This window comes from Peromyscus eremicus, chromosome 6 (assembly GCF_949786415.1).
Source record: "Peromyscus eremicus chromosome 6, PerEre_H2_v1, whole genome shotgun sequence".
NCBI lineage: Eukaryota > Metazoa > Chordata > Mammalia > Rodentia > Cricetidae > Peromyscus > Peromyscus eremicus.
In genome coordinates this window covers 82,662,277-82,690,143 of record NC_081421.1, presented here as the reverse complement: position 1 = coordinate 82,690,143, position 27,867 = coordinate 82,662,277, and the positions used below count along the sequence as shown (strand labels likewise).

The 27,867-nt window shown below is 38.5% G+C and overlaps 1 protein-coding gene across 2 annotated transcripts in view; it reads right to left on the bottom strand.

Annotated features, from left to right (window-relative positions):
- Vav3 (vav guanine nucleotide exchange factor 3) overlaps nucleotides 1-27,867 on the bottom strand; it is a 341,908-nt gene that overhangs the window by 83,122 nt on the left and 230,919 nt on the right. For both annotated transcript variants that reach the window (XM_059266122.1, XM_059266121.1), the window contains exon 19: nucleotides 26,457-26,502. In XM_059266122.1, the coding sequence (XP_059122105.1) occupies nucleotides 26,457-26,502 (46 nt within the window). The remainder of the gene's footprint in view (nucleotides 1-26,456; nucleotides 26,503-27,867) is intronic.

Below are 27,867 nucleotides of genomic sequence, written 5' to 3'. Positions count from 1 at the left end.
CATGTGTGAGATTTTATGTTGCTTTGGCATCATTATGACTTCAAATTTAACTTTCTCGTATCAAAAGTAGAACTCAGATGCTCTTGCTTCAATTTCCAGGAGTATGCCACACACAAATAGTTCATCTAGTCACCATAGATAAGAACTTAGAAACATAAGAACTTAGAGGCATAAGAACATACCTTCTCCTTTAACAAACCATCCAGTTCTCGCTTATGCCCTGATGAACCACAACCCACTACTCAATATCTGCCCAACTTGTCATCTCTGTTCCACGTTTGGAGGATTTCACCTCTGATTCATTATGCTTTTCATCCTCATTGTCCAGGATCCTCAAGTAATAAACCTTTCAATGTCTTTTCTGTTCTAGCAGTATAATAAATTTGTGCTTCCTATCTGAAAAACAAAAGTCTACCACAGGATCATTTTCCCTGTGACATTATGTAGAACGCATGGCCAGACTCTCTGTGCCAGAATGAGGGTTAGAGAGTGTAACCTGAACATGAGTTGGATGAGAAACACAAGGCACCTACTACTATTAACAAGTTTCTGTGCAAGGGATCCCATGGCTGGAATATCAGACAACTAACTATGCAAGGCTGCCTTCCAAGAAGCTTCTTATTGAAGGCAAACTGTACACACTCTCCTCTAGCTCCCCTTTATTTCCCATTATGAAAGGGGTACTAGCCACTCTGGTACTGTAACCCAAATTTTTCTGGGAGCTCCCAGAAAAGCATGCTGTCAATTCTATATTTCAAATGAGGCATGGCTTAGCCAATCAATTCTTAGAACAAAAATCCTTATAACCATAGCTTCATTCTGTACCTACTATACTCTAGCATTAGGTAGACTAAGGTGACTGTGGATAAAATAATGCATTGTTAATTCCAAACATCTTGGGTTATAAATGTATAACAATTTGTGGAGAGAAATGTTTAAAATAACAAGCATTATATAATAAATACAACACATGTTTCTTCACCTATATTTATAGCCTTTATTTTTATGTACCAGTTAAAATAAATATCAGCAAAAATAAAATTAGCATGTCAGATTGATTGAGAGAAATTGTTTTCTCTTCTGAATGAACAATTATTATTTAGATCTTCAAATCATTACCTGTCCACAAGCAAAGGATTAAACAGCTCTATAAGCAAATGAAATTTTAATTTCTAATATTAATAATTGCTTATATGGTCTGATTCTGAAATTCGAAACACAAAGCACTGTATTTGAGATTCTGCAATTTTAAAATAATGAGTTGCTATATGTTTTCCTCATTGAAGCCACTTTGCAAAATGAACTTGTCAACAAATTTGTACTCACCCATATCATCAACACAAATGTGCATCCACTCTCTTTCTCCAAAAGATTAAAATTATATAAGAAATGTGACAACTATTTCTAAGAAGCCTAGAGTTAAATCTAAAAAATGAGGGGGATTTAGGGAAAAAAAACTACACAAAAGGATACTTTCTCAAATCTTCTACTACTCAATTTTAAAGTTTCCGAAACTGATTTTATAGGGGGAACATGTTTTTTCCCATAGGCTGCTGCCTCTCAATAATCACTGCTTTCAGGGCCCCAGTGGTTACTTTTTTATTTGATTAAAAGCACTAAGAGGTGAAGAGATTTTATTCAGGGCCACTGGCCTCAAAGCTCCGACCAGAACAGGCTACATAGGGATGTCTTAGAAGGGATATGTACTAACCAAGCCAAAGCTCTGCCATACACCACGCTTCAGAGAAAAAATGCTAACAGATGCACCTTCTGTCTACCTAATGGGTGAAAATAGACACGCCAGTAACAAGGAAGGAAATACAGCTACAAACTTCTAAGTCTACTCCATTACTACTTAAAATACAGCCACTAAAAGCACTTGACAGATGGACAGGTATCAATCAGAGGGTGAGGACTCTGCACCAGGGAGACCTTCTGTTCCCAGCCTGCACACTTGCTGTTGACTGCCTGGCCTTCAAAGGCTGGCCTTATCTTCCTGAAGGTGCCTAGGATTTTACTATTATAGTTCTCATCAACCTAATGACCTTTGAAATCTGCTAAAGAATGTATGTCTTAAAGATATAGATATGCATGGTAACTCTAGATAAGCTCTTTTGTAAGGTTTGACTCTGTTGTTCTAGTCAGTCAAGATTCCTCACAGATCTCCAATGGTGATAATTCTCATTGCAAAAAGAGTATCCAAGGACTTGAAAACAGATTTGCCCTTTGGAGATATGTAAATGAAATGTATCTGCTAAGATTTATTTCTGTTATTTTAGATTGTGTATATAAGTGGTATATGCATGTGAACACAGGTTCCTGTACAGGCCCATTGATCCACTTGGACCTGGAATTACAGGTGGTTGTGAGTGGCTGGGAATGGGTTCTGTAAATCAAACGCAGGTCCTCTGCAAGAGCAGTAAGTGATCTTATTGCCAAGCCATCCTTCAAGTGGCCACAAGTAATTTCAACACATGACCTTTTTCATCATTGAAAGGGCTGGTATAAGTTTGGTGTATTGAAAGAAACATACAGTGGGGGGGGAGGCAAGAACTTCATTGTCCCATTCCAAATATTTCAGTTGTCCCTCTCAAGTCACTCAGCAAAATAAATATGCACAACGTTCTACAGGGAGGGTTTGAAAATATCTCTGCAAACACAGAAACCACTGAGTGTACAGTAACTGCCATACCGTTTAGGGGAAAGGGCCTCTAGGCTTCTTAATTCGAGGTAGGTGTGAATTGAAATAAACATAGTAAAGAAATGGCTTCATAAAATTCTCTTTTATCCAGTATATTAAAGCTAGAAAACACACTAGGCAGATTCACACATAATGTGATTTAAAATAATTGCCAACAAGGTAGTCAGAGCTTCAAAAGAATACTAATCTGAAGAATGAAGAGTTTGCTAGTATTTTACCTTTGCTGAAAATTTTTATTCCTTTGCCTTTCTACACTAGCAAATGCCTCCTTATAATGCCAGTGAGTAGAGTGAGAGTGATACTCTGCTACGGTTATTATAGACCCCAAATGAGATTCCTATTGTTCCAATTTGGCTCTGAATAGATGATAGAGATAATTTATTTTCAGTTAAAGACTCCTGCGAAACTTATCAAAATATCACTTTTTAAACAGGCCATCCTCTGTATTTTTGTTTTTAGAATCTTCTATTCATCTTTCTTATACTCTGAAACATATTAACAAAGCTAGGAGATGCTCATCAGCATAAGAATGCAATGCCTTTCCATATATATATATATATATATATATATATATATATATATATATATATATATATATATATATATGTATATATATATACTAGTCCTCAAAGATAAACACCAATAAAATAAAATTGTTGGTCTTATTATCAAGCCATCTTCATAGCTTTCCAAGTGTAAAGGAGAAATATGCATCAGCTTTACAAGAAGGTTAGATGACTTTCAGAATATACCTCAGGGTTACATTTTATAAACTCAATTTCACTGTTGCATTAAATGCATATTGACTGATTACCTATTATGTTCCTGATACTAAGGCATAAACATGGAAGGACACAGATCCAGATAATAGTTTATGAAAGTTTGTAGAAAGTATCATGCACCAGATCACTTTTAAAAAATATGGTGATGGTGCTGGCCTGGAAAAGGAATCCACATGGCCTACCAGATGTGGGGTTCTCTCAGAAAGGTTGTTGGAAGAGGGAACACATGAATACTGGAGTTGAGTTTAGATGGATGGGTGATAACCAGATACCGATGTCTAGTAAGATTATTTCAGCCAAAAAAACAAAAGCACGAGCTAAGACATGATGGCAAGAAAGAATTCAGTGTGTGTGAAAGCTCACCAGAGGTCTGTTACTGCAGAAACTGAGATGAGCAAACAAGGAACCAGGCAGAGGGAAGTTAGGGTCGCTGAGTCTTCCATATTTTGAATCAGGAGAAAGGGTCTGAGCATCACCTTATGAGTGTGAACAAGAGAGGAGTGAGTACCTTCTCCACTTTGGCAATTATTCTTCCAATGGCCTGGAGGAGGCAATAAAGGAACTTAGGTTTGGATGAGCTGAGATTGTTATAATAGCCAATTAATTGAATAATAGTTTATAAATACTGGTGGTGTAGGAGGAGGGGAGGATTGGAGGAAAACAGAGGTTGGAAGTGGTCCATGCCAGACTAGGAAATAAGAGATGCATTTTCTTATTTAAAACAAGAAAACTAACTTTACCAAATTTAATTTGACTGTTCTTACGACTTTGGGCCATAAAGTCTCCACAATGTCATGGATAAAATATCTGTCCCCACTAGTGGGCAGACTACTCTCACTGCACCCACCTGCCCTGGGAACCACTGATGAACATTTTGTTCAGAAGATAAACAGCAAATACTACCCTTCAAAGATACAATCAGCCCTGTAGCTGAGGTAGCATGCATCCCTCATTAACCACAGCTCCCAAATTCACTTTCTCCAAATTGACTCTTTGATCCAATGGAATTGACTCAGGAACCCTGCCTGCACATGGCCATATCTGCTGAGAACAGAGCTGATTTCTCATAGACCAACAATGAGACCCCCAATCCTGACCTGATGCCTGGTCCAGAGGAAGGGCATGGACCCCATGTTAAACATTACTGCACACCCTCTCTTCACTAAGAACCACTGTCCCAAATAGTGCCGCCTCTACACCACACCTACTCCATGGCAAATAAGAAACAAAGGGTAGTGGATGGTACCTACAAGGCCAAACTGTTGGGGAAAGGGGATATATCCTACCAGCAGCACAAAGAGGGGATCCTGGAGTCACCATGTTCAGAAGTAGGATCACATGCCCTAAAAAAAACAGGTTTCTCCATATTTCCTTCTCATTCTCTCCTCTTCCTTCTACTTATCTGCCTTATTTTTTCTGTGAATACAGAAAGAATGTGTAGCTTTCCCCAGGACAAGAACAGGCATTAGAAATCACCACCCTCAACCCATCAATTTCCAAGTATCAGATAAATCCCAGAATGTTCAATGACTCACCAATTCACACCACTGGCTAGTGACAGTCCTATCTGCTAAAGTGTTTGTTCTCAGGGGAGAACAAAGCAAGAGTCGTATTTCTCAAAAGCAGGAACCTTGAGGAGGACCATAGCTGTGTCTACCTTTTAGAAATGGACAGGGACCTTCCCTTGTGAAGCTGCCGCCATTAGGGGCAGCTGAAACCTGTGGTTCCACTATTTCCACAGTCATCAGAAACCTTTATCTTTGGTAGCAAGGCCATTTTCTCAAATACTCCGGCTTCATGTTCTACGGGGTCCTCCCTCTCTCCTTCTTAGATGCAGGTGGCTGAGAGCTCTGTTTCTTTTGCCTTAGGGAGCGCTGCAGGGTAAAGAGTAAAGGCTTGCAGAAGCCACGGATTCCTTTTGCCCTCCATAATTACTGAGTTACAAAAGAAGCTGCTGGGTGTTTCAAAGGAGAGGAAAAACAGAGCAGCTGCCAGAGCAGAACCAAGGAGTAAGGCAGGGGCCTGGATGGAGAAGGGGACAGAGGTGCATGGGTCTCAGATCAAGGATGACTTTCTGCTCTGCGGTATCTATGTGGTGGCTTTTTAGGTGCCTGGCAATCCTGGGACTTGAGCCTTGAGACATTCCTAGGCAGAAACCATACTTTCCCACATGAGACATAGTCTTAACAAGGAAGGGGCAGAGATTCAACACAAGTTAAGCTGATTTATACAAGTAAAATGTGACTTTATTTCACGGACTGCCAAAGGTAGGAACTGACAATCCTACTAACTTCTGGTGTACATCTTTCTACACAGAAGTACCCTGGCTTCTGAGACAGGCACAGGACCTGGCTTGCTGCCTTCCTTGAAATTACTGCACTAACTGATCAGTATATTTTCAACTCTTTAAATATTCATCTATAGTAACCTTTAAAATATTCTATTGATCTATGTGTCATACACACTTATATCATTATCAAGGAAAAATAAACTATTTCTCATTAAATATACTAGCTAAGACTTATAAAATGCTTATCATCTGCCAGACCCTGTTTTAAGAGCCCCATCTTTTAAATGTAATGGAAATCCCAAGAAGCGCATCTTACAATGATATTCCTTTGAATGAAGAAGACATGTTAGGGCAAAGAGGCATACATGCCTTAGGTAAGGTCACTGAGCAGGTGAGGAGCAGAAACTGGATTTAAACCTAGGTAGGTCTGCTCTGGAATCTCTGTAAAATTAGTTTCCAAGGCAGCATTACAAGTGAGACACAAGGAAGCGGACAGCTGAGAGTGTTGCCCAGGTGCTAACAGAACTAGATCCTTAAAATCAGAATAAACAAGACCAAAGCATAACCACAAACCTTGGGTGTCTGGAACTAATGTGGCCCTGCCCTACAGGTTTCAGCTTGCCTTTCACAGCTGTCTTAATCCAGGATTCTGAAAATGGGTGTAATGACTGTGAAAAGCCATCCTCAGCAGGAACCTACAAAGGTCTGGGCTCACTGCTAAGGCTCTACAAACCCTTCTCTCCTTGATCCACATACAGCAGTTTGATGAGGCAGATGCTAACATCACTCCTAATGAACAGAGCGTGGACTGAAGAGAGTGGGCGCTTTATTTCCTAGGGATGAATCACAAACAGAGAAATGCTGAGCCTTACGTTGATGACACTAAACCATTTTTTCCACTTTCAATTTCTTTTTCCTTCTCCCTCTTCTTTCTCTTCTTTGTTACTTGTGAGATCTGTTCTCATACATGTAGCCCAGGCTGACCTCAAACATACAACCCTCCAGACTATGCCTCCTCCTTGCTAGTGTGGCAGGCATATGCCACCATGCCAAGAAAAACACTGACATTATCAGGCCTCACACACACTGTATGATGTGTGAAGCATGTGAGAGCATCCTCCCATAATAGGACAATGATACAGGGAGAATAGTCCAACAAGGTCTCTACATAAGCTAAGATTTTTCCAAAAATAATGTGACTATATTTATTACAAAGAATATGGCTACAGTTGAGTGGAGACACCTGACTGATGATGTTTCTGTTAGGATTATGTGCACATACACTACCATTAATAACTCCCAAGACAGAAATAACAGTCAGTATATGTAAATTATTTTAAATGGCCTAACTGTGCCACAAACCCTCATTTCTACACAAATAGAAGAACATCACAGAAAAGGTGCATAGAAAGAACAAACAGTAGCCTTGATAGTTCAGGGTCATTTGCTAAAATTCCACAACAATTTTATTATTTAATTTTAAAACCACAGCAAAGGCACACTAGAGAAAGGGTCCAGATGCTGTGGCGTGAATTCTTTTATCTTACTTGGAATTGAAGTATCAAAGGGAGCAGAAGCTTGAGGGTATTTACTGTGCCTACTCACCCCATCTTGCCAATGGAAGCTTCTCAGAGGAAACCCTCTCAGGTTCTAGTCAGCTTCAGCTGGCCCTCTCTCCTCTGGGATCTAGCCCCATATACAATAGCATGGACTGCTTCTCCCCAGAAACCCTGACTTCAAAGCCTTAACCTTTTCTCTATTTGGGAGTTTCAACTAGGGGTGTTTTTCCTCTGCAACTTGACCATGGCTATTTTTCTTTGTCCTTCTTAGTGGACATTCTCCATGACCTAAAAATTTGACAGCATCCACAGCTCTGGCTAGTCTGGATACAAAAAGAATCACTTGATAAAGTACACTAATGTAGTGACTATTCCCTTCCTAGACTCCTAAATCAGTTGAAAATACTGATTTCTTTAAATGAGGATAGGAAAACATACACAGTTGTTCCTCTGTATCTCCAGGTTTTACATTCATGGATTCCACCTGTAACACATTCAAAACATTCAGGAGAAAGATATTGCATCTCAATTGAGCGTGCACAGGCTTTTTTTTCCTTGATGCTAGTCTCCCAAAATACAATAAAAGTGCTACCATACAGAATCTATGTTGTACTGGGTCTAGAGTCTAGCAATTATTCAACACATATGTGGAGGATGTGTATAGGTTATATGGAAATTGGGCTTATCACTTCTGTTGAATTTGGACATGCTTTAAATTATCAGCATAGCTTCCTCATTTATTGTGAGAATTGAAAATAGTATAAACATGTAGTGCATTATATAGTCACAACATATGCATGGTCCTACAGATTATTCATATTATTCATACAACAATTTGTGGTTGTTGTGTTCAATAAAGTGTGCAAAAAAAAAGAGACTAGTGAATTGTCAATTTTTTCCACACTACAGCAGGAGGATCCCATAAACAGGACCCAGATATGGTATCTAAATAGCTTGCTAAGGAATAGGTGAAATTTTAGAAGAATCTGTGTGATTCAGCAGGAATTTCTAATTAAGGTCTAGTCTATCATCCGAGGTGACACATGTTAAATGGGGTTTGGGCTGGCAGTGTCCTGTCACCGAGGCTTCACGCCAAAGTTCCCAGGCTATTTATCCAGCATGTTAATGCTCATTGACTCTTTGGCAACAAGGGTGTGGGAGTGTCAGGCTCTGTGAAGAAGTCAGTGCTGACTATACAGAGAAAATCCCCCGGGGAGAAAGTCCAGAGCTGATAAGAAGGTCAAAAAATGCAGGGGAAAAAGACAAACTTGCCAAGCCAGTGTTCTTTAAAACTGAAGAAAGAAAAATTCCGACCTGTACTTTGATTCTATTCCACCTTACAGAAACCTCCTCCAGTCCTTCTCTGCCCCATCTCCTTTTTCTAAGGTATTTTGATCTTTAAAATGAACCTCCCTAGGCATTGATATGACCTTTTCTTTATCCCTGGCTGCTTAGAGGGGGACAGAAAGAATTGCCCAGGCTATTGTAGCTGGATGTGGGTCCTGTCCATTTCTTGTGTTGCTCAGAAACTTCAGGCTACATCCTCAACCATATCCTTATAACATCTTGGTCTCGGTCTCTTTGTGATGTTTCTACTAGCAGAGACTAAAGAACTAAAAAAAGAAACAAGAAAGAGAAAAGCTTCTGAAAGAAACAAAACCACTCACTTTCAGGAGTTTGAGGAACTCCCTCCAGGAATCCATTCCTGCGCCATACCTGGCTGCTGATGGTCATAAACAGAGACTGGAGCCTCTTTGATTTCCACTCCAGGTTTTATCAAAAAACATTTATGATGTTAAAATTGGCGCATCTCTTTTCATGAGGTCAACATGAGTTCTTTTTCATTTTGAATATTATCCTTCCTTCTATCTAATGATGACTTACTGTTTCCCTTACATTTTTTCCTAAGTTGTAAACAGTTTTGTAAATTAGAAAATAAACAAACAGATGTAAATGCACAGTTGTAACAAAATGTTACACTCTCCAGTAAATGGCGGGGGGAGGGGGGGACATACGGCACACACGATGAGGACGGGACGGGACGGGACCTGCATAGATGACATGTTAACCACAGGGCTGATCACCACCAAAATAACGCTACCACTGAGAGTTCAAGACACATGGCAAAATAAAGATACCAGAAAGGGACATGGTCTGCTACCCTAGAATGCTGAGACAAGAGAATCTAAGGTTTCATTCCTGCCACTCCAACCTGAACTATGTAGTAGTCCCATGTCCAAAAAAAAATTCATAAGTTGCCTCTAACTTTTTATTTTTATATTTATTTTTGGTTTTTCAAAACAAGGTTTCTTTTTTTGTGTAGCTCTAGCTATCCTGGAACTTGATCCCTAAACCAGGCTGGTCTGGAATTCACAGAGATCTATCTGCTTCTGCCTCTCAAGTGCTGGGATTAAAGGTGTGCGCCGCCACCTCCAGGTTTCTCACTTTTTATTTCACTGCATGACTCTGTATGCCATGGGTAGATTCCATTTTCTATGGACCGAAGTGTTGCCTCCCTTGCATAACCACTAACCTTATGGTGTAAGTCAGGCAGATATTCTCAGACTAGTCTACCGACGAGAAAGCCAAAGCCTATTAAAGAATTACACAGAAGGCCCTAATAATTACACAGATGGTTGGCTTGAAACCGATTTTCAAACTTTAAGGTTTTACTGTTTGCTGCAGGTCAGGGTACTGGGGCTACTGGCCCGTCATTTGGTGCCAAGCATTGCCTTTGAAGCATGGAGTATGCATTATGACCCCACGGGCAGGAAGCAACAAGGCCAAGAAACTGAACTGGCTTGCTGTCAGCCAGGAGCGCCAACTCTTACTCAATACATTCTACTGCTGGCTGTGCACTCTGGACAGGAATTCTCAGAACAGTTTAAATTTACATAACACCACACATTAACAGCCAAATTAAAACCTTTTCAAATGAGATTTTTAAAAAACGGTGCATTTTTTTTTTCCTTTTAAGAAACGTTACTTAAGAAATTGGCATGAATCGTGAAGTATGTTTCTTTCTTGTGCTTCGATGATGATTAATGAACTCCTTTTGGAGAGGCAAGATCTGTACTTGGCATTGATATTATAAACTTCTCTCATCTCAGTGGCTTCTCTCAGGTAGGAAAGCAGTTACATAAGGCAGTGATTAATGAGATGCCGCAAATGTTGACTTAGTCCCAGATAGCAAAAAATTTTCCTCTCTTAAATCTAAATTCTTCACCAAAATTAATTTTAAGACTCACTACAAATATGAATAAAGTGCCAATTCAAGTTGAAAATACATCATATGCTCAACCTGAGTCCATATGTTTTCCAGTTTCTTCCTGTTTTGCTAGCGGGAAAAATACATATCCTTGAACAATTTGAGATTCCAAGAAGGTGTTGCCATTTCGTTTTCTCAAAACCATTGGCCAGATTTGTTCTTGGATATTGCTTGAATTTAAATGGAAGATGCAAATCGTATTTAACATGGGCTCCCTGAAGTGCAGCATTCCATTTTTTTTTTAAATGGCCAGTTTCTTTTTCAGGGGTGAAAGTTGCAGGTGGTGGTGAAGAAATGTTTGTGGACACTCGCACCTGCATAACCCTGCTCAGGCACTTAAACTAAACAAATAGCAAAAGGAATTCTTAGTTCCAGAAAGTACCTTTCTGTCTCCAACTGAAGGCATCATGCTATCCTGATTGGGCCACTGAACACAGGAGGAACCTGCAAGTAGTCCTGTGTTCATGTGGACACACAGAAACGTGTTTTCTCAAATGAAAAGCAATGTGCCAGGCAGGACACCAGAGGTACTTTTCCAACTAGGTCCTACCAATTTCCCCCAGGGAAGTGTTCCTTAAATGTAAGATGGGTTCACAACAATGGAGAGCTTCAGAACTTCTGGTGATGACTAAAAGTCGCAGGTACCAGTATACTTTTGTCTACATACCCATTAGCACCACCACCAGGACTGCCAATAATCTCTTCTCCCACTGAAGCCTCTTTCACATAACTACTTTAGAACCCAGGGGCCATCACTGAGTAAAATCAGATTTTCTGAAAACTGTCCCACAGCAGTACATCTGATATAAGGCACACAAGACAGTTACTGACTGAGTAACTGAGAGGTGGGATGCACAGTGTGGATACACTTTATTCTTGTCCTGGGTAGGGTGGACGATGGGAGCTTTCATCATGCTAATCAGAATGGTGGATAATTATAAAGGCCGTGAATTGATTATTTCTCAATTCTCCATGCGATGTTTGTCTGCAGTTGGCTGTGGGCCACTAGAACAACAGAAAGCAAAGGCACAATGAGCCATGATTGCTGTACAAACTTCCCCAACTAGAGCCCTAAGTGCAGACATCCACACTGCTCGTGATAAGGCGGTATCTACTACATGCTTCACGTTGAGCAGAAACTGAAAACAACATAACAATTACCAACACTAAAGATCTTCTAATGCCATAGGTCTAGTCTTGCTCTTGAGAGCAGCTGAGAAAATGAACAGGAGAAGGACACATAACATTAAGGAAGATGCCGACTTTCAAGCCTAGAGAGAACAATGAAAGAGTCACTCTGAATGCAAGGGGACAGACATGTATCAATTTTCTTCCTACATCAAAAGAAGACATGAGAAATGTAATCTTACTTTTTTCATATGTTATAAACAAGAAAATCTGACTGTCTCCATGTAGACCACTGATATGCATATAAAAGGTTATTATCTTTCTAGCTCCACAGAGCATATACTGTAGCATATTTTGTATGAGATAACATGGTCTAAGCAAACTATGAATATAATAAAATGCAAAGCTACAAAATACAAAATGTGGATTTTAAGCAACATATGAAAAAGACTGCTTAAATGTGTAAACAGTTGGAAAATCATTGAAAACATTTTGATGTTTACTTTAGAGTTGATCAAAGAAAACAGTCTCTTACTTAAAATTTTAAAAATTAAAGCAAGCACGTTATTACTTAACTGAAAATAAACAGATAAATGCTATTACAAAAACTTAAAATGTTGATGTCCATGTTGGATACACTTACAAATATATTAAAATTTCTAAACATAAAAGCATAAAATATAAATAAAATCTTTGACAATTTATAAATTTAAAATCTATATAGAAACAAATATGCTAGAAAATTACCCAAGTGTTTTTTAAAGAATGTTATTTATTTATGTATCTTTCTTAAAAGTCTTTGGAATATCAGTAAATTTTTGGAAATAAAAATAGGTAAGGAACAAACAGGTAATTCATAATTGAGTATATAAGTAGCCAGTAAAAATTAAAAGCAAATATCTTACCTAAAATGAAGTTCATATTTGAATTTACTGGCACATGATAGGTGGCCCAGGTTTTTGACTTTCTGGTAGTACTAAGTTAATGTACATTCAATAGAAACCACACTTGGAATTTATATATTTTCCCAGACTAGTCAAATACAATACAACATTCTCTTCATTTGCGGGGTGACAACAGCCAGTCACAGTTCCAGTTGGTTACGGTCATGAGGATAAACTACTGGTACTCCTAGTAGGGTACTTGCCTGCTACGTGTAAAGCCCTGAGTTTGGTTCCCAGCATAACATAGACAGTCAGATATCTCTCTCTGTCTCTCTGTCTCTGTCTCTTTCTCTCTCATACACACACACACACACACACACACACACACACACACACACATACACGAGACAGTACAGTGAGTTAGAAATATGATGCCTGGTATATTAAGTGCATTTTGGCTTCATGCTATTTTGAACTTACAATAGATTTACCATCACAGAGTACCATCATAAAGTAGAGAAACATCTGTTCTAGGAGATAAGTTTCAACACACTACTATATTCCTATCAAATGACTTATAGCAAAACAAGTACAGCATTAATAATCAAAAGCATATGACATATCTTCTTATGCTAATAACAATGGAGATATAATGCAATTAAGATTAAAGGAAGTTTTGGTGCACACATACATATTCACACAGTCACTGCTATCAGAGCATTTGTCTGCACTGACCCAGAAACTCTACCTTCACAACTCTGTTGTTTAATAGCAATCAACCATATGGCCACATCTGCTCAGGTCCTTTCCTTTTTACAATAATAAAAACTAGAGAGAGTGACATTTGACAATATATCAGGATAAAATCACTCCATATTTTTGAAGAGCTTTTAATAATTCAAGATTCCCCTCAAATTCTGGCTAGGATGGTCTTTGCTACCTAGCTGACCATGTTACTTTTCTAGTTACTACTCTTCCAAGGCTCCACAGGCTCCTCAGGGTATACTCTACTCTTACTTTCCTGGTGTAGAATAACAAATGCCTTACCCTGTTCCTTACACACAGCTTTCCCTCTACCATTCTGTATCTGTCACATCTCCTGGCCTTGAGCAAAGCTGTTCCCTACATCCACATTTATCATAAATCCACTTTTTTTTCATCAACCTTCTCCGTGTGCTGTGCATCTCAGTTTACATCTCATTCCCTGGTCACCATGCACCCCTCACAGTCTCTTGCATTCCCAAACTTCAATACTACCTTTGCTCCCTTGACAGTTCTCTGGGAGCAAGAACACGCTTTATTCACTCTTTAAACTCAACCCCAAGCCTGCATACTTGGCAAATGGTTAAACAAATATGCTCAGGAAACAAAGCGTTGAAAGCAGAACACTAAGCCTTAAACAGTAAAAGACATTTTGTATGGTGGTTTGAAAGAAAATGGCCCCCAAAAGGAGTGGCACTATTAGGAGGGGTGGCCTTGTTGGAGGAAGTGTGTCACTGTGGGAGTGAGCTTTGAGATCACTTTTCCTCAAGTTTCCTACAGTATGGCAGTCAGTCGACTTCCTGTTGCCTGCAAGATGTAGCACTCTCAGCTCCAGCACCACATCTGCCTGCATGCTGTTATGTTCCTGGTCATGATGATAACGGAGTGAACCTCTGAGACTGTAAGTGAGCTACACCAATTAAATGTTGCCATGGTCATAGTGGTCTTCACAGCAATAAAAACACTAAGACATTTTGCAAACATGTTACTCTATGGAAAGAAAAGAAGCATGAGGAGAAACTGTAAGAGGGGGTCACTTGAATGAGTGGATCCGACATATTTCTTCAGGAGCTTTAGGGAAATTTTCCTTTATGTTTTCTGAAATTTTTACAATAAATTTCTGAATGCAAAATTAAAGAAAGTCAAATTATTTTCAATTCTACCTCACCCCCTTAACTCATAACTGAACAATGAATAATTGTTACATTTCTGTTCCTGTTATTGTTACTCAAAAGATAATACAACAAAATAAACATAAAGCAGTTTTCAGAACTGCATCATATCTTAAATTATTATGTTAAACAGTTAATGCCTTAAAATGTTTTTTAAAAATTCAACTTTAATATGTAGCCTGACAGAAATCATCCTTTCTAGTCAGATACTTTAGGCCTATAGCCAATTTGAATGCACCAACAATGCTGACAAATATTAGGTGACTGTCCAGGCTGTCAGCTGTCTTGGTCTACTCTTGCAAGATTCCCGAAAGTTGCTTGCATCCATCTACCATTTCTCAGGTACCATTATATTCCTTCTCAGGTCTTTGATGGGATTGAAGACTACCAGCTATAGTTACAACTTAGTATATATAATATCTTAGATAGAACATATTAAGTATTATATTCAGGTTCTTTAGGATAGGACACCTTTTGGAATGATCTTTGTAACATGCCATTTACCTATGCTCTATACTTCTCTGGATTTTAGTATGTGTTTCTTGCTTGATATTGTTTACATTGGTTGTAGTTCCATCTTATCTAGGTCATTATTTCTCATTATTCCTGGACAATATTTGATAACCATTCCTTTGTATATAGTCTTGTATTAGGTTAGAACCTTCTTATTTAGACAAAAAGGGGGAGATGTAGTGGGTAGCCATTCCAGCTCTGATCTGGAAGTTCCAACCCCCATTGAGGCTTCAGTAACTGTCACGTCTATAAGGCAGGGCCAAGGGAGGCACCTGGGGACCTAAGATCTGGATGGGCCAGCGCTCGCTTGGAGCCTGGACCCTTGACGGTGGAGGTTGACCAAGCAGAGCTCCAAAAAACACCGCTGGTCTGTGATACACCTTCCCCAGACCCTGTGACCTACCTATCCCTTCATTTGTAAGTTATCCACTAAATAAATCTTCCTTTTAACTACGTGGAGTGGCCTTAATAATTTCACCAATAAATGAATAATTGTTACATTTCTGCTCCTTCTATTGTTACTCAAAAGATAATACAGCAAAATAAACATAAAGCAGTTTTCAGAACTGTATCATATCTTAAATTATATGTTAAACAGTTAATGCCTTAAAATGTTTTTTAAAAACTCAACTTTAATATGTAGCCTGCCAGAAATCATCCTTTCTAGTTCAAAACTGTTCAGAGGAGTGAGCTCTGCCAGAGTCATCAACCCAACTTGTTTCTGAGCCAGGGTCTACCAGTTGTTTGTTTCAGAGCCTCTAATTAGCCGCCTTATCTTTTGCAAAGGATTCTTCTGGTGCTAAGTTTTAATCGTCCAAATTAATTGAAATACTGTAGCAATTTGAGATTAACATTTTCAAAATTAATAATGCATAAAATAAAATCAGCCATGAATCTGCTCTGTCACAGCAACCACTAATGAACTCTGCAAAACAGACCAGACCTCACTACTAATTTTCACAGTCCTATGCAGTTAAGCCTTGGGAAATAAGCTTTCTTTGTTCAAAGATAGTAGAGTGCACAGATCTTTTAGAGGTACTTTAGGCTCAAACAGTATGAGTAAGTTTGGTACCCACCATATACTGCATGATTCTGGGTAAACTATTTAAACTCAAGAATCCATAACACAGCTTCACTCCCATGATTGTGTCCTGTAAGGCTTTAATTGCTAGGGTGTCCTAATGCCTTCTTGGCTTGAATGCTCTGGTCAAGCAGACATCCACATAAAAAAGTTCACACAGCAAAGAATTGGGAGCAACATCTGGCAATGTGTGGTAGGTATTGGGGCCTTTAGTTCAGTCCTCTAAAGGGAATGGAATGCTGCTTCCAGATACGTGAGGTTGAAAATGGACTACTCCCCAGCTGAGCCTCCAGATGACATTTAGCATCACCTTACATGCTAAATGAGGCTTTGTGAGCAAACCTGAAGCAGAGAAACCTGAGCTAAACCATGCTCAGGTGTCAGAGTCATAGAAACTATAAGATGTTGTTTAGGACAACTTATCACACATCTGTATGGAACCAGTGCAGGTGTGTATATGCATTGGTGACAGTCATCACTTACAAATCACTAGGTGCTAACTGTAGATGTAACCAACTGTCTTATTAAATAAGAAACACAGAACCAGTGCAAAGAAGAAAGCCAAGAGATCAGAGCTAAGAGCCTTACCAATCTGCTGCAGCTAGCCTCTTCAGCCAAGAGAGGCCTACTTCCTGAGTGTTTGTCTTTATATAGACTTTCTGTTCTGCCTTTTCATTCGTTGTAAACCCAACCACATGACCGCCTCCTTACTGCCTGTTTGTACAGACCTCCAGGTCTTCTATGGTTGATATTGAGATTAAAGGTGTGTGTCTCCAATGCTGGCTGTATCCTTGACCACACAAAGAGCTACCTAGCTCTGCCTACCAAGTGCTGGGATTAAAGTCATGCACCACGAACGCCCAGCTCTGCTATGGCTTGCTATTAGCTCTGACTCCCAGGCAACTTTATTTATTAACATACAAACAAAATTTATATTTCAGTACAAATAAAATATCACCATAGCTAACATTATGGGAAATTGCTTCATCTATTAATCAATTTGACCTTCATTATGACACAAGAAAATAGTTGCTACTTCTCCCTATTTTAGAGGTGATAAACATGGGCAAACTCTCCCAAAATTATACATCCATGCTGACGTCTGCCAACGCAGAGCCCTCAGTATAAACCACAGCCTCTGGAAATTCTGAAATAAGTGAAAATTGAAGGAATACTGGAATGAAAAGGGTTAAGTTCAGATGAGGGAGGGTAGGCCAAGGTAAAAGAGAATATATGTTGAGGAATAAATAACACTAAAGATCTTTGGAAAAAGTCATATGGACATCTAATATAGAATCTCTCTATATATATCTATCTATCTCTATATCTATCTATCTATCTATCTATCTCTCACACACACACACACACACGCACACACGCATGTGCGCACACACACACACACACACACACACACACACACACACAGACTAACAGAGACAAAGTTATGGTCTGCCCCTTCCTTTCCCTCATTATTTGCTTTCTGTCACAGCTGCAGGCTATGACCTAAAGTAATACATCCATGTCTATGGTTTTCCTTCCTGACCCTTTGAGCACTTAGGGCATCTTCTTCCCATTTGTCCCCACAAAGCATAATACTTTCGGATCTTGTTTGCTCAGTTTTCTAATCAAATGCACCAATCTGCACTAACATTGGGTAGGTAATAGTGGAACAAAGAACTTTTGCCTTCTAGAAGGCCAGTATCTGTGTTCACAGGAGAATGCCAGCTTGGTGCTTCAGGTACAAGGACACAGTTAGAAAAACAACCATGAAACCATGAGACAAGAAAACTGTTCCTCTCTTGGCTTTGCTGCCAGTGAAAACTACCATTTGGGATTGGTGTTTGTTGGTCTTCTCTGCCTCTTATTTTAGGTTATGCATATCCTTATTTACTTTAGAAGAACCTACAAGTAGTAAAAGAAGAATGTAGGGGATGTGGGAAAGCCTGTCACAGTACACACAAGGATGAAATGTCTAAAAAATGTTTTCTCCTCCTTTTGCTTGTCAATTCTGTACACATACAACAGGAAGGGAGGGAGGAAGGTAGGGAAAAGTCTATGCAGCTAGGTTGTCACCCCCGCTTCTCCATTCCTCCATCAGAGAAGGCGAGCATAGAAACCAGGCTGTCCCATGCCAGGGGACTCTGACGACAGCCACTGCTGCAGAGATGACAACCTGGTCAAGACCAGGACAATTACAGCTCTCCTTAGATTCTTAGCATACTGGAGAAGGACAGGCACTTTGCTTTCTCTGGAATCACTGGCTACTGTGATCAATGAGAGCTACATGTGAACATCTTTGCCTGGAAATGAGACCAATGTGCCTGGGGTGCCTGATGACAGGAAGTCTGAAGAGAAGAGGTGAGACACTGGGGAAACTGAACTCAGAATGTTTCCATTGAGCCCTCAGACACAATTCTGATTGAACCAAGCACTCTGAACTTACCCTTTACATATACTGGTAAGCCAGCCCCCTTTTTCCTTAAACTTTTTGAATTGTGTTTGTCACAAGCAAAAGCATAACAGTTGATATTACTTAACCTCATCTGAAATTTGTAAATCTACTGAAATTACTAATATAGCTTGCAACATTTTCTTTCCTCTTGCTATGTCTTGCTTCCACCAACAATGAATTCTTCCCCAGCTACTAACTGTTGAGTATCCCATTCATAAACCTATACCATTGACTTGGGCAGCTCATCATAAGCTGAACCGTATTACTGCTAAACATGTTATGTTTTAGTTCTCCTTCTTCCAGAAAAAAAAGTTCATAAAAAGCAAGGAAATGTCCCTATATTACTTTTAATTACACAGAAATAAATGTGTTAGTCCCCCAAATTACCAAATGATCTGTAAAAACAAATGTTAAGAACCTAATATAAACTTTTCTTTTTGTTCAAATTAAAAAATCAATTTGGTGATGTTGAAAAAATAACTACAAATATGCTATTTTGACTGAAATTTTACAAACTGTACTCCCATGTTCCAGTTAATGTGATAAACCTATTTGTAGATAGAACTGTGGTAATAATATAATCATAACCTAATTTATCAATAGCTTCTCTCCCAGGATCAGTTAGGTATTACACCAAATAGTGTTATTGGAGAGTAATAAGTTTTGATCCAATTGGTTTCTTTCATCTGACAGTTGGGACCTCAGTTCTGAAATGAGATTATCTGGCTCTCAGAAGTGGTTGGCCTATAACAAATTTCTGAAATTTCTATTTTTATCTAGTATTGCATGGCACATAGTTTGTCTTCTCATATGGAGCAGTAGCTAACTATCATGGCCACCAATATAGAGAAGGAGACATGGGTCATATCTCATCTTCCAAATAAAGAACATTTTATCAATGATAAATGTTCAAAGTAGCTCACTACATTTATGACTTCCTTTTTGGAATGCTTCTCTAAACATTTAATAGATGCATACTTTATCATCTAAAGATAACATTATTAATAAGATTATGCTACAAGTTTATAAATGACCCTTAAGTACATTCTGCATATTATAGCACAAATATTTTGTTATCTCAATAATCACATTACTGATACTGTTTGCCATCTAAAAGGACCCCCCATGTATATCTATGAATATTCACTTCCCCTTTGTTCCTATTTTAAAGGTACCTGTGCTGTATGAAAGACTGGCTTTGCAAGGCTTGTACAGACCTGCCAGAAAGCAGTAGTGGTCCTTTGTGAACTCAGAATGAGCCTTGAAAAGGAGAAATAAATCCTCAAACCAAAAGAGACGTGAGCCAGGTGCTGTGATGTTCATTTCAGAAATCTGTTATCCTGGCAAAGGGAATTAGAAAGGTAGTCCTGAAAAATAACTACAGGGGGATCAACTGCCTCAGTGCAAAACTAGTCTTATTGTTCATAGTTTAATAGAAGCTTGGAGGAAAATCAGCTATTTTAAAAACCAGAGCACACTCTCCAGCTTCGTTCACAGCTTGGATTTCTCATTCCTCTGCAATGAATCTTAATCACTGGGTTCTCCTTGCCCCATTTTACTTTTCAAGTGTATTTCTCTCAATGTGAAATGTATTCTTACACATTTATAATTATACTTCCACCATTTAGGATCGGACTTATATATTTCATGAAAAATTAGTTTTAGGGTTGAAAGAAAGGATAGAAGTAGGAGTGGCTGATTAATATGGAAATACGACAATCTACTGAATTTGTTTCTTGTTTATTGCAGACAAAGCCTCACTTACAAAAACCGTCAAGAAGGTACACTTGTTTCCCTCATTTAAAAGAAAAGTATCATTTTTAAAATAAGCTTTTAGAGCCAGAATTTTAAAAATAATGAGCTGCTGGTTTATTTTTTTTCTCATCACTTGGAAACTAAAATATAAGATTTCTCTATTGAATAAGTTGTTCTGTTTAAAACCAAATGTAAAGGAAGTCAGCAATTCTATTTAGATTTAGAATGCAATCCTTTGAAATTAAAGCACCAAGGAGAACCATATTAAATTCCAATTCAATACCACAGGCCAGCATAACAAAATGTTTATTTACATGAATGTAAAATATCTACACATAAATCAGTTTAACGGTAATCTGAGCCCACAATTTCTTGTCTTTTCTAATACAGTTAGCTTATTTGCATGGACTATGTAATTAAAGATGGTTTCCTATGTTTGTAAGACTATTTTCTAAGATACTATGTTATAGTTATCCCACAGTCCAAAGAATCTATATGTAGAATACTACACAATGTTAAATTTCCTTACAACTAATGTATATACATATGCATTTATGCAACTGAAACCTGGTGTTTTTATCTATTCCTTTCCTACATAGAATATAAATATTATGGAGAAGGACCATGTTGTTTTTATAATTCACAACTTGGCTATGTTTAATTTCACAGAAGGCATGAGGTTGATGATGACAGGTTACTTTAATCCATTCTTCACATAAAGACAGGAAGAACGTGAATATCAGTCCCGCTCATCTGGAGGAGATCATGAACATCACTGAAGATGCATCTGCTAAGAAATGGTTAAGACCCCTCCTAAGGGTATAAGGACACAGCCTTTCCAAGTCATAGGTATTGTTTCTATAATCGCAAAGGCAACAATGAGCCTTTGCTCTCTGAAAAGATTCATCCACTTAGCCATTATCTGATCATTTATTAGAGAAGTTTATAACAGTGCACATAAGCAGCTTAAGCTCAGAGGAGAGAAAGCAACCAAAACATTTCCCATCCTCTCCATCTAATCTTTTGACAGCACAACAAAGAACAAAAACCTGATTTTTTTTTTAAGTTAATGACTGTGGACTCACACACAGGAGGTTATAAGTTCCATGAATGTATGGCAATTTTACAAAAGTCTAAATTGAAAAGACCACATGCTATGGCACACAGATATACTGCATGTAAACAGAAATCAATCTTAAATCTGCATTACTAACATAGAAGGAAATTTTTGAATCTAAGTATTAAAATTTAATTGGTAACTTTGAACTTGAGTGCCACTTGAGGTGAAAAATATTACAGCAGTGCTTGGAATTTACTTGAGACTTACAATCTCATGTTCTTGAAAAAGGCCCAGCACCTCCATGTTCCTGAAATAATTGATCTGTCTGGTACAAGTGTTGTTGTCTTGATACCAACATCTGTGTCAGGCAGAGAGGTACAAACTGACGAAAACACGTTATAAGTAAGTGACTCAAAAGAGCTACCAGAATTCACATCTGACATATTATTACATCTGTAAAGCAGTTAGGATTAAAAATTGATTAAAAAAAAATTCTCAGCCCAGTACAGAACAAGGAAAAAGAGTGAAACTGTCGTGAACATGGTGTATAAAGATTAGGTACAATTATAGTAGAATGTTTTAAGTGTCAGGCCAGTCCCCAACACAAACATGTAGCTCTCATGTTTTGGGGGTTGTGATAGAAATACACACACACACACACACACACACACACACACACACACACACACAAATTTCAACTAGAGTTTTCATTGCCTTAATTGAAATAAAAAATTATAACAATTATACCCAAAATAAATCACTCTCAACCATCTCTCTTTCTTGCATCTTTTAGTAAAGATAATCAAAAGATGGTAAAAACTGTTTGGCAAACAGGAAATAAAGGGAAATATGAAAATTACTATGATTATACAACTTTTTGTTTGTTTACTTTTTCAAAATAGTGTCTCACTATGTAGCTCTGGATGACTTAGTACTCACTCTGTAGACCAAGCTGGCCTCCAACTCACGGAGATCAAGCTGCCTCAGCCTCCCTAGTTCTGGGAATAAAGAAGTACACCACCACAGCAGGCTGCAACTTCTTGATTCCATATAAATTCAATATATAATTGCATCTCTTTTCAAAGATTTAACTTGCAAATATTGATTCTCCACTTCACAAAGTGTCCAATATTAAATCACTTGCTGTAGGACAAATTAATCAATATAATTATTGCTACCAATGAGTATTTACCATTTACTAAGCACTTTCAAAAGTCCTCACATCATACTCACAACACCTGTGAAGCAGGTATTCTTACAAATCTTCTTTCATAAATATGAACACCACAGCTCAAGAGGGGAAGCAAACTGAAGAGGGGAAGCAGCATGCAAAGAGCTAAGTCCAGCCTCAAGTTCGAACAGGTTTCAGAGGCACACTTCCCAACACCAGGCCACGACATGGCTTGTTACTATGTCACCAGGCAGAATTCAAACAGTAAGAGAATAGCACGATACAGGTGATATGACGTGGGGAAAAAAGGGAAATGGAGGGAGGGGTTCCAAATGGGAAAGTGGGAGGGAGGTCAATACAGAAGGAGAAAGAGGGAAAAGGGACAGCGTCACCAAGTTGGTTTGATAAAGCCTCAAGGGTTTGAATTAAACACCCTTACCTAAAATCATATACAATACATATAAGTGTATACACACACACACACACACACACACATACACACACACACACCTTAAAGGAAGTTATGACACTAGGATTAACAATATTCCCCACAAGAATTGTAAATTAAAAAAAACCAGTACCAGGCACAAGAAATCTCCTTTAGAATGGTTAGTCAGGGTAGTCAGCTTGAGTCCCCAAACCATGGCTGTTGTCCTTGGTTTCCTCACAGGACTTGAAGGTAAGCCCCTATTGCTGAAAACGTTGCACACTAAGAACACAGGACCTAGATTATTTGAGCTGGATATAACTTGAAAACCTCTTTCCTGTGGCCTAGCTTCCATGCTACCAGAAAATACTTGGAAGCTGCCAAGGGAGAGAAGCAACTAATAGTCCTACCCAGCTGTAACACCTATGAAACCACAACAGTAACCAGCATGGCAAGATATCCATAAAGGTGGAATAAGTGTCACTCATATGTCGGTGGTAATCAACTGCTGTCTAATTGGAATTATGGCCCACTAACAGGAGGGAGCCATGCCTGGTACAAGAAACTTAGTTGACTTCCTAAGGCTGGTGAGGTCATGGATCTTAGAACAGAATCTACTGCAGTCACTTTGCTAGACCAGAATAATTCTCAATTACATTCTAAGTCTTATCCTCACACCCACAGTTAAGTGTAGCTACCACCTCTCGTCAAAGAAACTTTTGTTTTGTTTTTGCAGCAAGTGGAGACCATCACATAAAACCACAACTGGACACAATGAAGACATCAATGGATCATGGGGAGCCCAGTCCCAATGGATACATCTATGTCTCAGCTCTTGCCTCCATAGCTGAGAAACCAACATAAAAGATGGGGTACAGAGATCACAGTAGCCATTACATCATGATGTTTGTGGTGAATCAGTCTCCCATAGAAATGGCTGCATAATCAAGATCTCAACAGTGGCAATATCAATAGACATACTAACTAGGAAGTAGGGAGAACTTATGGGATCACACTCCTTGATAAGGAACTATAGGTAACTTATGACTGTTGAGAGAGGGAGAGTTAGCCTTTCCCAGGAATGAGCCCCTTAATTGGTTGTCCAATACAAAGTGATCGGCCCTGAAACCATATGCACACAAAGAACATAAACAGACTCAGGCTTAACAATAATAATTGTTACAATAGTGTAATAATAATAATTGGTGAGAAGAGGCTATCATTTAGGGGGAGTGTGGAAGGAATTGAAGCAGGGAGACTTGGGAGAGGTTAGAAGGAGGAAAGGGATGGGAGGAAAGTGGTATCATCATATTTTATCCAAAATGATTAAAAAATAAATAAAAATAAAAAGCAAGAGTCAAAACCTAAGGAAAAAATACACAGTCACTCACTAATTCGTGTAACAAAGTTAATTAAATCTTCTGTCCTTTTCCAATACAAAAGACCCATGTGTGATTTAGTTTTGCACATGACTCTGAAATCTGAACCCAATGAAGTAAGTACACTTGATCCCCTCAAATAGTTTATTTTTCTACAATCCACCCTTTATGGGATTCTAGAAAGCAATCAGGATATTAGGACTTAGACAAGCCAATTATATTAGTTAGAAATGAGGATAGGATGGTCAAAGGACCCTCCACAGCAAAATACAAATGGCAGACAATGCTCCTAGGAAGTTCTCTGTTCATTCTGCCTCAGTTGCATGGATATCTCTTTAAACGTCTTGGATAAGCATCTCCCAAGAACTGTGAAAGTCTGCTAAATGACAGTTACATCAGTTGATCACAAGACAGTTGCAAACAAGGGTTCATTCTGAGCACAGAGGCGTTGCAGGTTAACAGAAGGAGGCAGAGATGCCAAAGCAACCAAGCCACGCAAGGAGCTCAGGCCTAAATCCAGGAGTGGCTCAGGCGAGGAACATGGAGAACCTCACTGCAGCTTCAACCACAAGATCATCAGCTATCTGCTTCTTCACAGAAGTGTGAAGAATGAGAAATATACTCACATACACACATCATATCTACAGGAAAATATTCCAAAATGTACAGAAGTACTTCTTGTATATTTGTAAATTCATACAGTACTTTAGGATAAAGTGGTATGAATTTATTTTGTTACTGATCTACTTGGTTGTATTTATAATCTGAAGAGTCACTATATTTTCCTTTAAAAGATTATAGAAAACTGGTTGTGAAGTAAATTGTGAAGAGTTAAATGTGCATCTTCTGACACTATAAATAAATGCATTTCTCTAGGAGGAAACAGTCTAAATAAAAATGCACAGAGGTGAAAAAGAAATTTCAAAATAACACTTTTAAAAGCCAGATTGTTTTCTGAAATAGAAATACAGCTCAGACAAAACAAACAAGCAAACAAAAAACACATCACACAACCATACAGTAGTCCTACTAAATACAACAAATGATACCTCTTCTAAATGTCGTCACACAGACCCCCGCAAAGGATCCTGGCTTGGGAAAGTCAGAGCTATTAAAAAGGAAAATGGAACCCTATGTTTTTAATGGCATCAATTTTGTTCTGTAGTTAAAAGAGTTAAACTGATCTCAAGACGTAAATGAGGCAATTTCTAGCCAGAGGCAACAGGGCTTCCATAATCTCTATCATCTCATAAACCGGCAGGGCCAGCCTGGGTGTGGTTTCAGTTAAAAGACGTTATGCTTTGAAAAAGCCTCTTTACAGCTAGATGAACAGCGCCAATGATGAGAACACAACGCCAAACAGAAATCCAGACTATTTCCCAGAAAGGCTACTTGATGGACTTGCATCAAATTCACATATGTGGATGCTGTACCTATGAATACCTTTTATACCTCCAAGGATGGGATCATGAACAGAACAAAATGTTCAGTGATTAAACTGCAGAAGGCACTTCTTAATGGATAAAAAAAATGATTATATTAAGATAATGATAGGGGCAAACCACAATGTTAGGGAAAACTACCGTTTTCTGCAGCCGAATCACTGGTCTCCAGAGGACACAGTTCATGGTGTCCTGACAACCATATTCCTGATATAAAATCATACAGATGGAGAATAAGAAAACTTCCCCAAATGGGGAAAGGAGCAGTTGTGTGCTCTCCCTTACCCTCTTGGAACACACTGTTTTTAAGTGGAAGTGAGCTAGTTGGTATTCTTACCTGATTTAGGAGGAAAATGGGGAGGGTGCTGGGTATGTTAGCATTATGCAGGCACCCTGAGGCTGTTCAGTAAGCAAATAACCAGCTCACCTGCTAACTGTGGAAAGTGCACAGACTGGGGGTTAGTCACCCGGGAATGATTTGCACTTTAGACCTTCACCTCCTGGTCACAAGGTATAGACTGAACTATGGGAACAAAGGCCAGCCATGCAGCCAACTTCTCACAGCAATTCCCATATACTTTCATAATCACTTAACTGGAGTTATCATAGAATATATAATGAGAAACACACCTGGGTCCACCTGTCTGGGAGCTCGCCGGAGTCCATTCGTCCGTTTCTGTGTGGAAAAATAAAACAAAACAACACAATGACACATTGGTAATATGGCATAAAATCATAACATTGATGCTCTGGCAATCGATGTTGCCTTAGTTCCAATTAAAAACATGACTAAATGGGACAAAACATGATTTTAATGTTTGTATTTATAATTTAATATAATTCCCCCAATAAGTTTTCCATTAGAATATCATTACATTTTATAAACCATTGACACAAACAGAAATACTTTTATTTGCCTAATATATATATATATTCTGACCCAATATTTCTTAAAATCCTATGATTACAGAAACTAGGAAGACTAATCCCATAGAACCATTTTTGGTTAGAAAATATTCCCAGCAAAGAAATATGAATAACACAGTCTTAAGCAGATCTGTAAAAATTCTAACTCAAGTATTTATTTCTGGGCCTTGACAGACCAGTGATTGAAGAAGGCACAGTCTCAAACCAAAGGCCCAAAGCCCTGGCTCCAGAAAATGCTTAAATAAAATGTGTTTTAATTACAGAGGAATTGTATCTTGATACCTTTTTAAAAAACAAAATACATGCAGCTAACTAAAGCACAAAATCAATTATTACAGAAAAGGAATTCCTAAGGAAAACTGCACGCTATGAAAGCCAGACAAGGGATTTTTAAATCTGAAAATGCATGGTTACCATTTGATTTCACAAGCATTGAATTCTTAGCTATAATTAATGCAGTAATCTCGCTAATGAAGGATTGATTTGTTTTAATTTTTGTTACACAGCAGACGTGGCTGCATGGAGGACCATTGTATCATGGAGACTTTCATGAGAGGAATTTGCTTTTTATGTGTGTTGAAATTTGCCATTGCGTGTACAGTCAGAGGATCCCTCACTTTGAGAAACACACATAGCCGTGGATTTTTCTCAGGGTGGCTTCTCAGGTTGATTTCATTCATAAGTCAAATCACTGAAATGTTGAAATGGGGTCTTTTAACCTTCTCCAGGGCTCAAAGCCATATCCTGAAGATTCTAAGGTTCTTAGGTAAAGCAAATAAAATAAACTTTAAGCAGGTAATTTTTGTTTTCACTCCAACTACTTTCAAAATGTATTTGTAAAAGACTAATAGGATCGTTAAACTCTGCATGGACTCTTTGTTGAGCAAGCAGAGTGTCTATGCTAGGAAAACCATTATAAGGCACCACTGTGAGAGGAATTGGCGCCCTGGGCTACTTGGTGGCCAAGATATAAAAAGGGAAGGCCCAAGGGCTACAGATCCCTTTCTGAAAATACGGAAGAAAACTGATGTCAAAGACAAACTCTTTTTCACTCAAATTTTTATTTAAAAAATTTGAGCTTTCTACAGAAAGGGCCCCAAGCAATACAACGCAT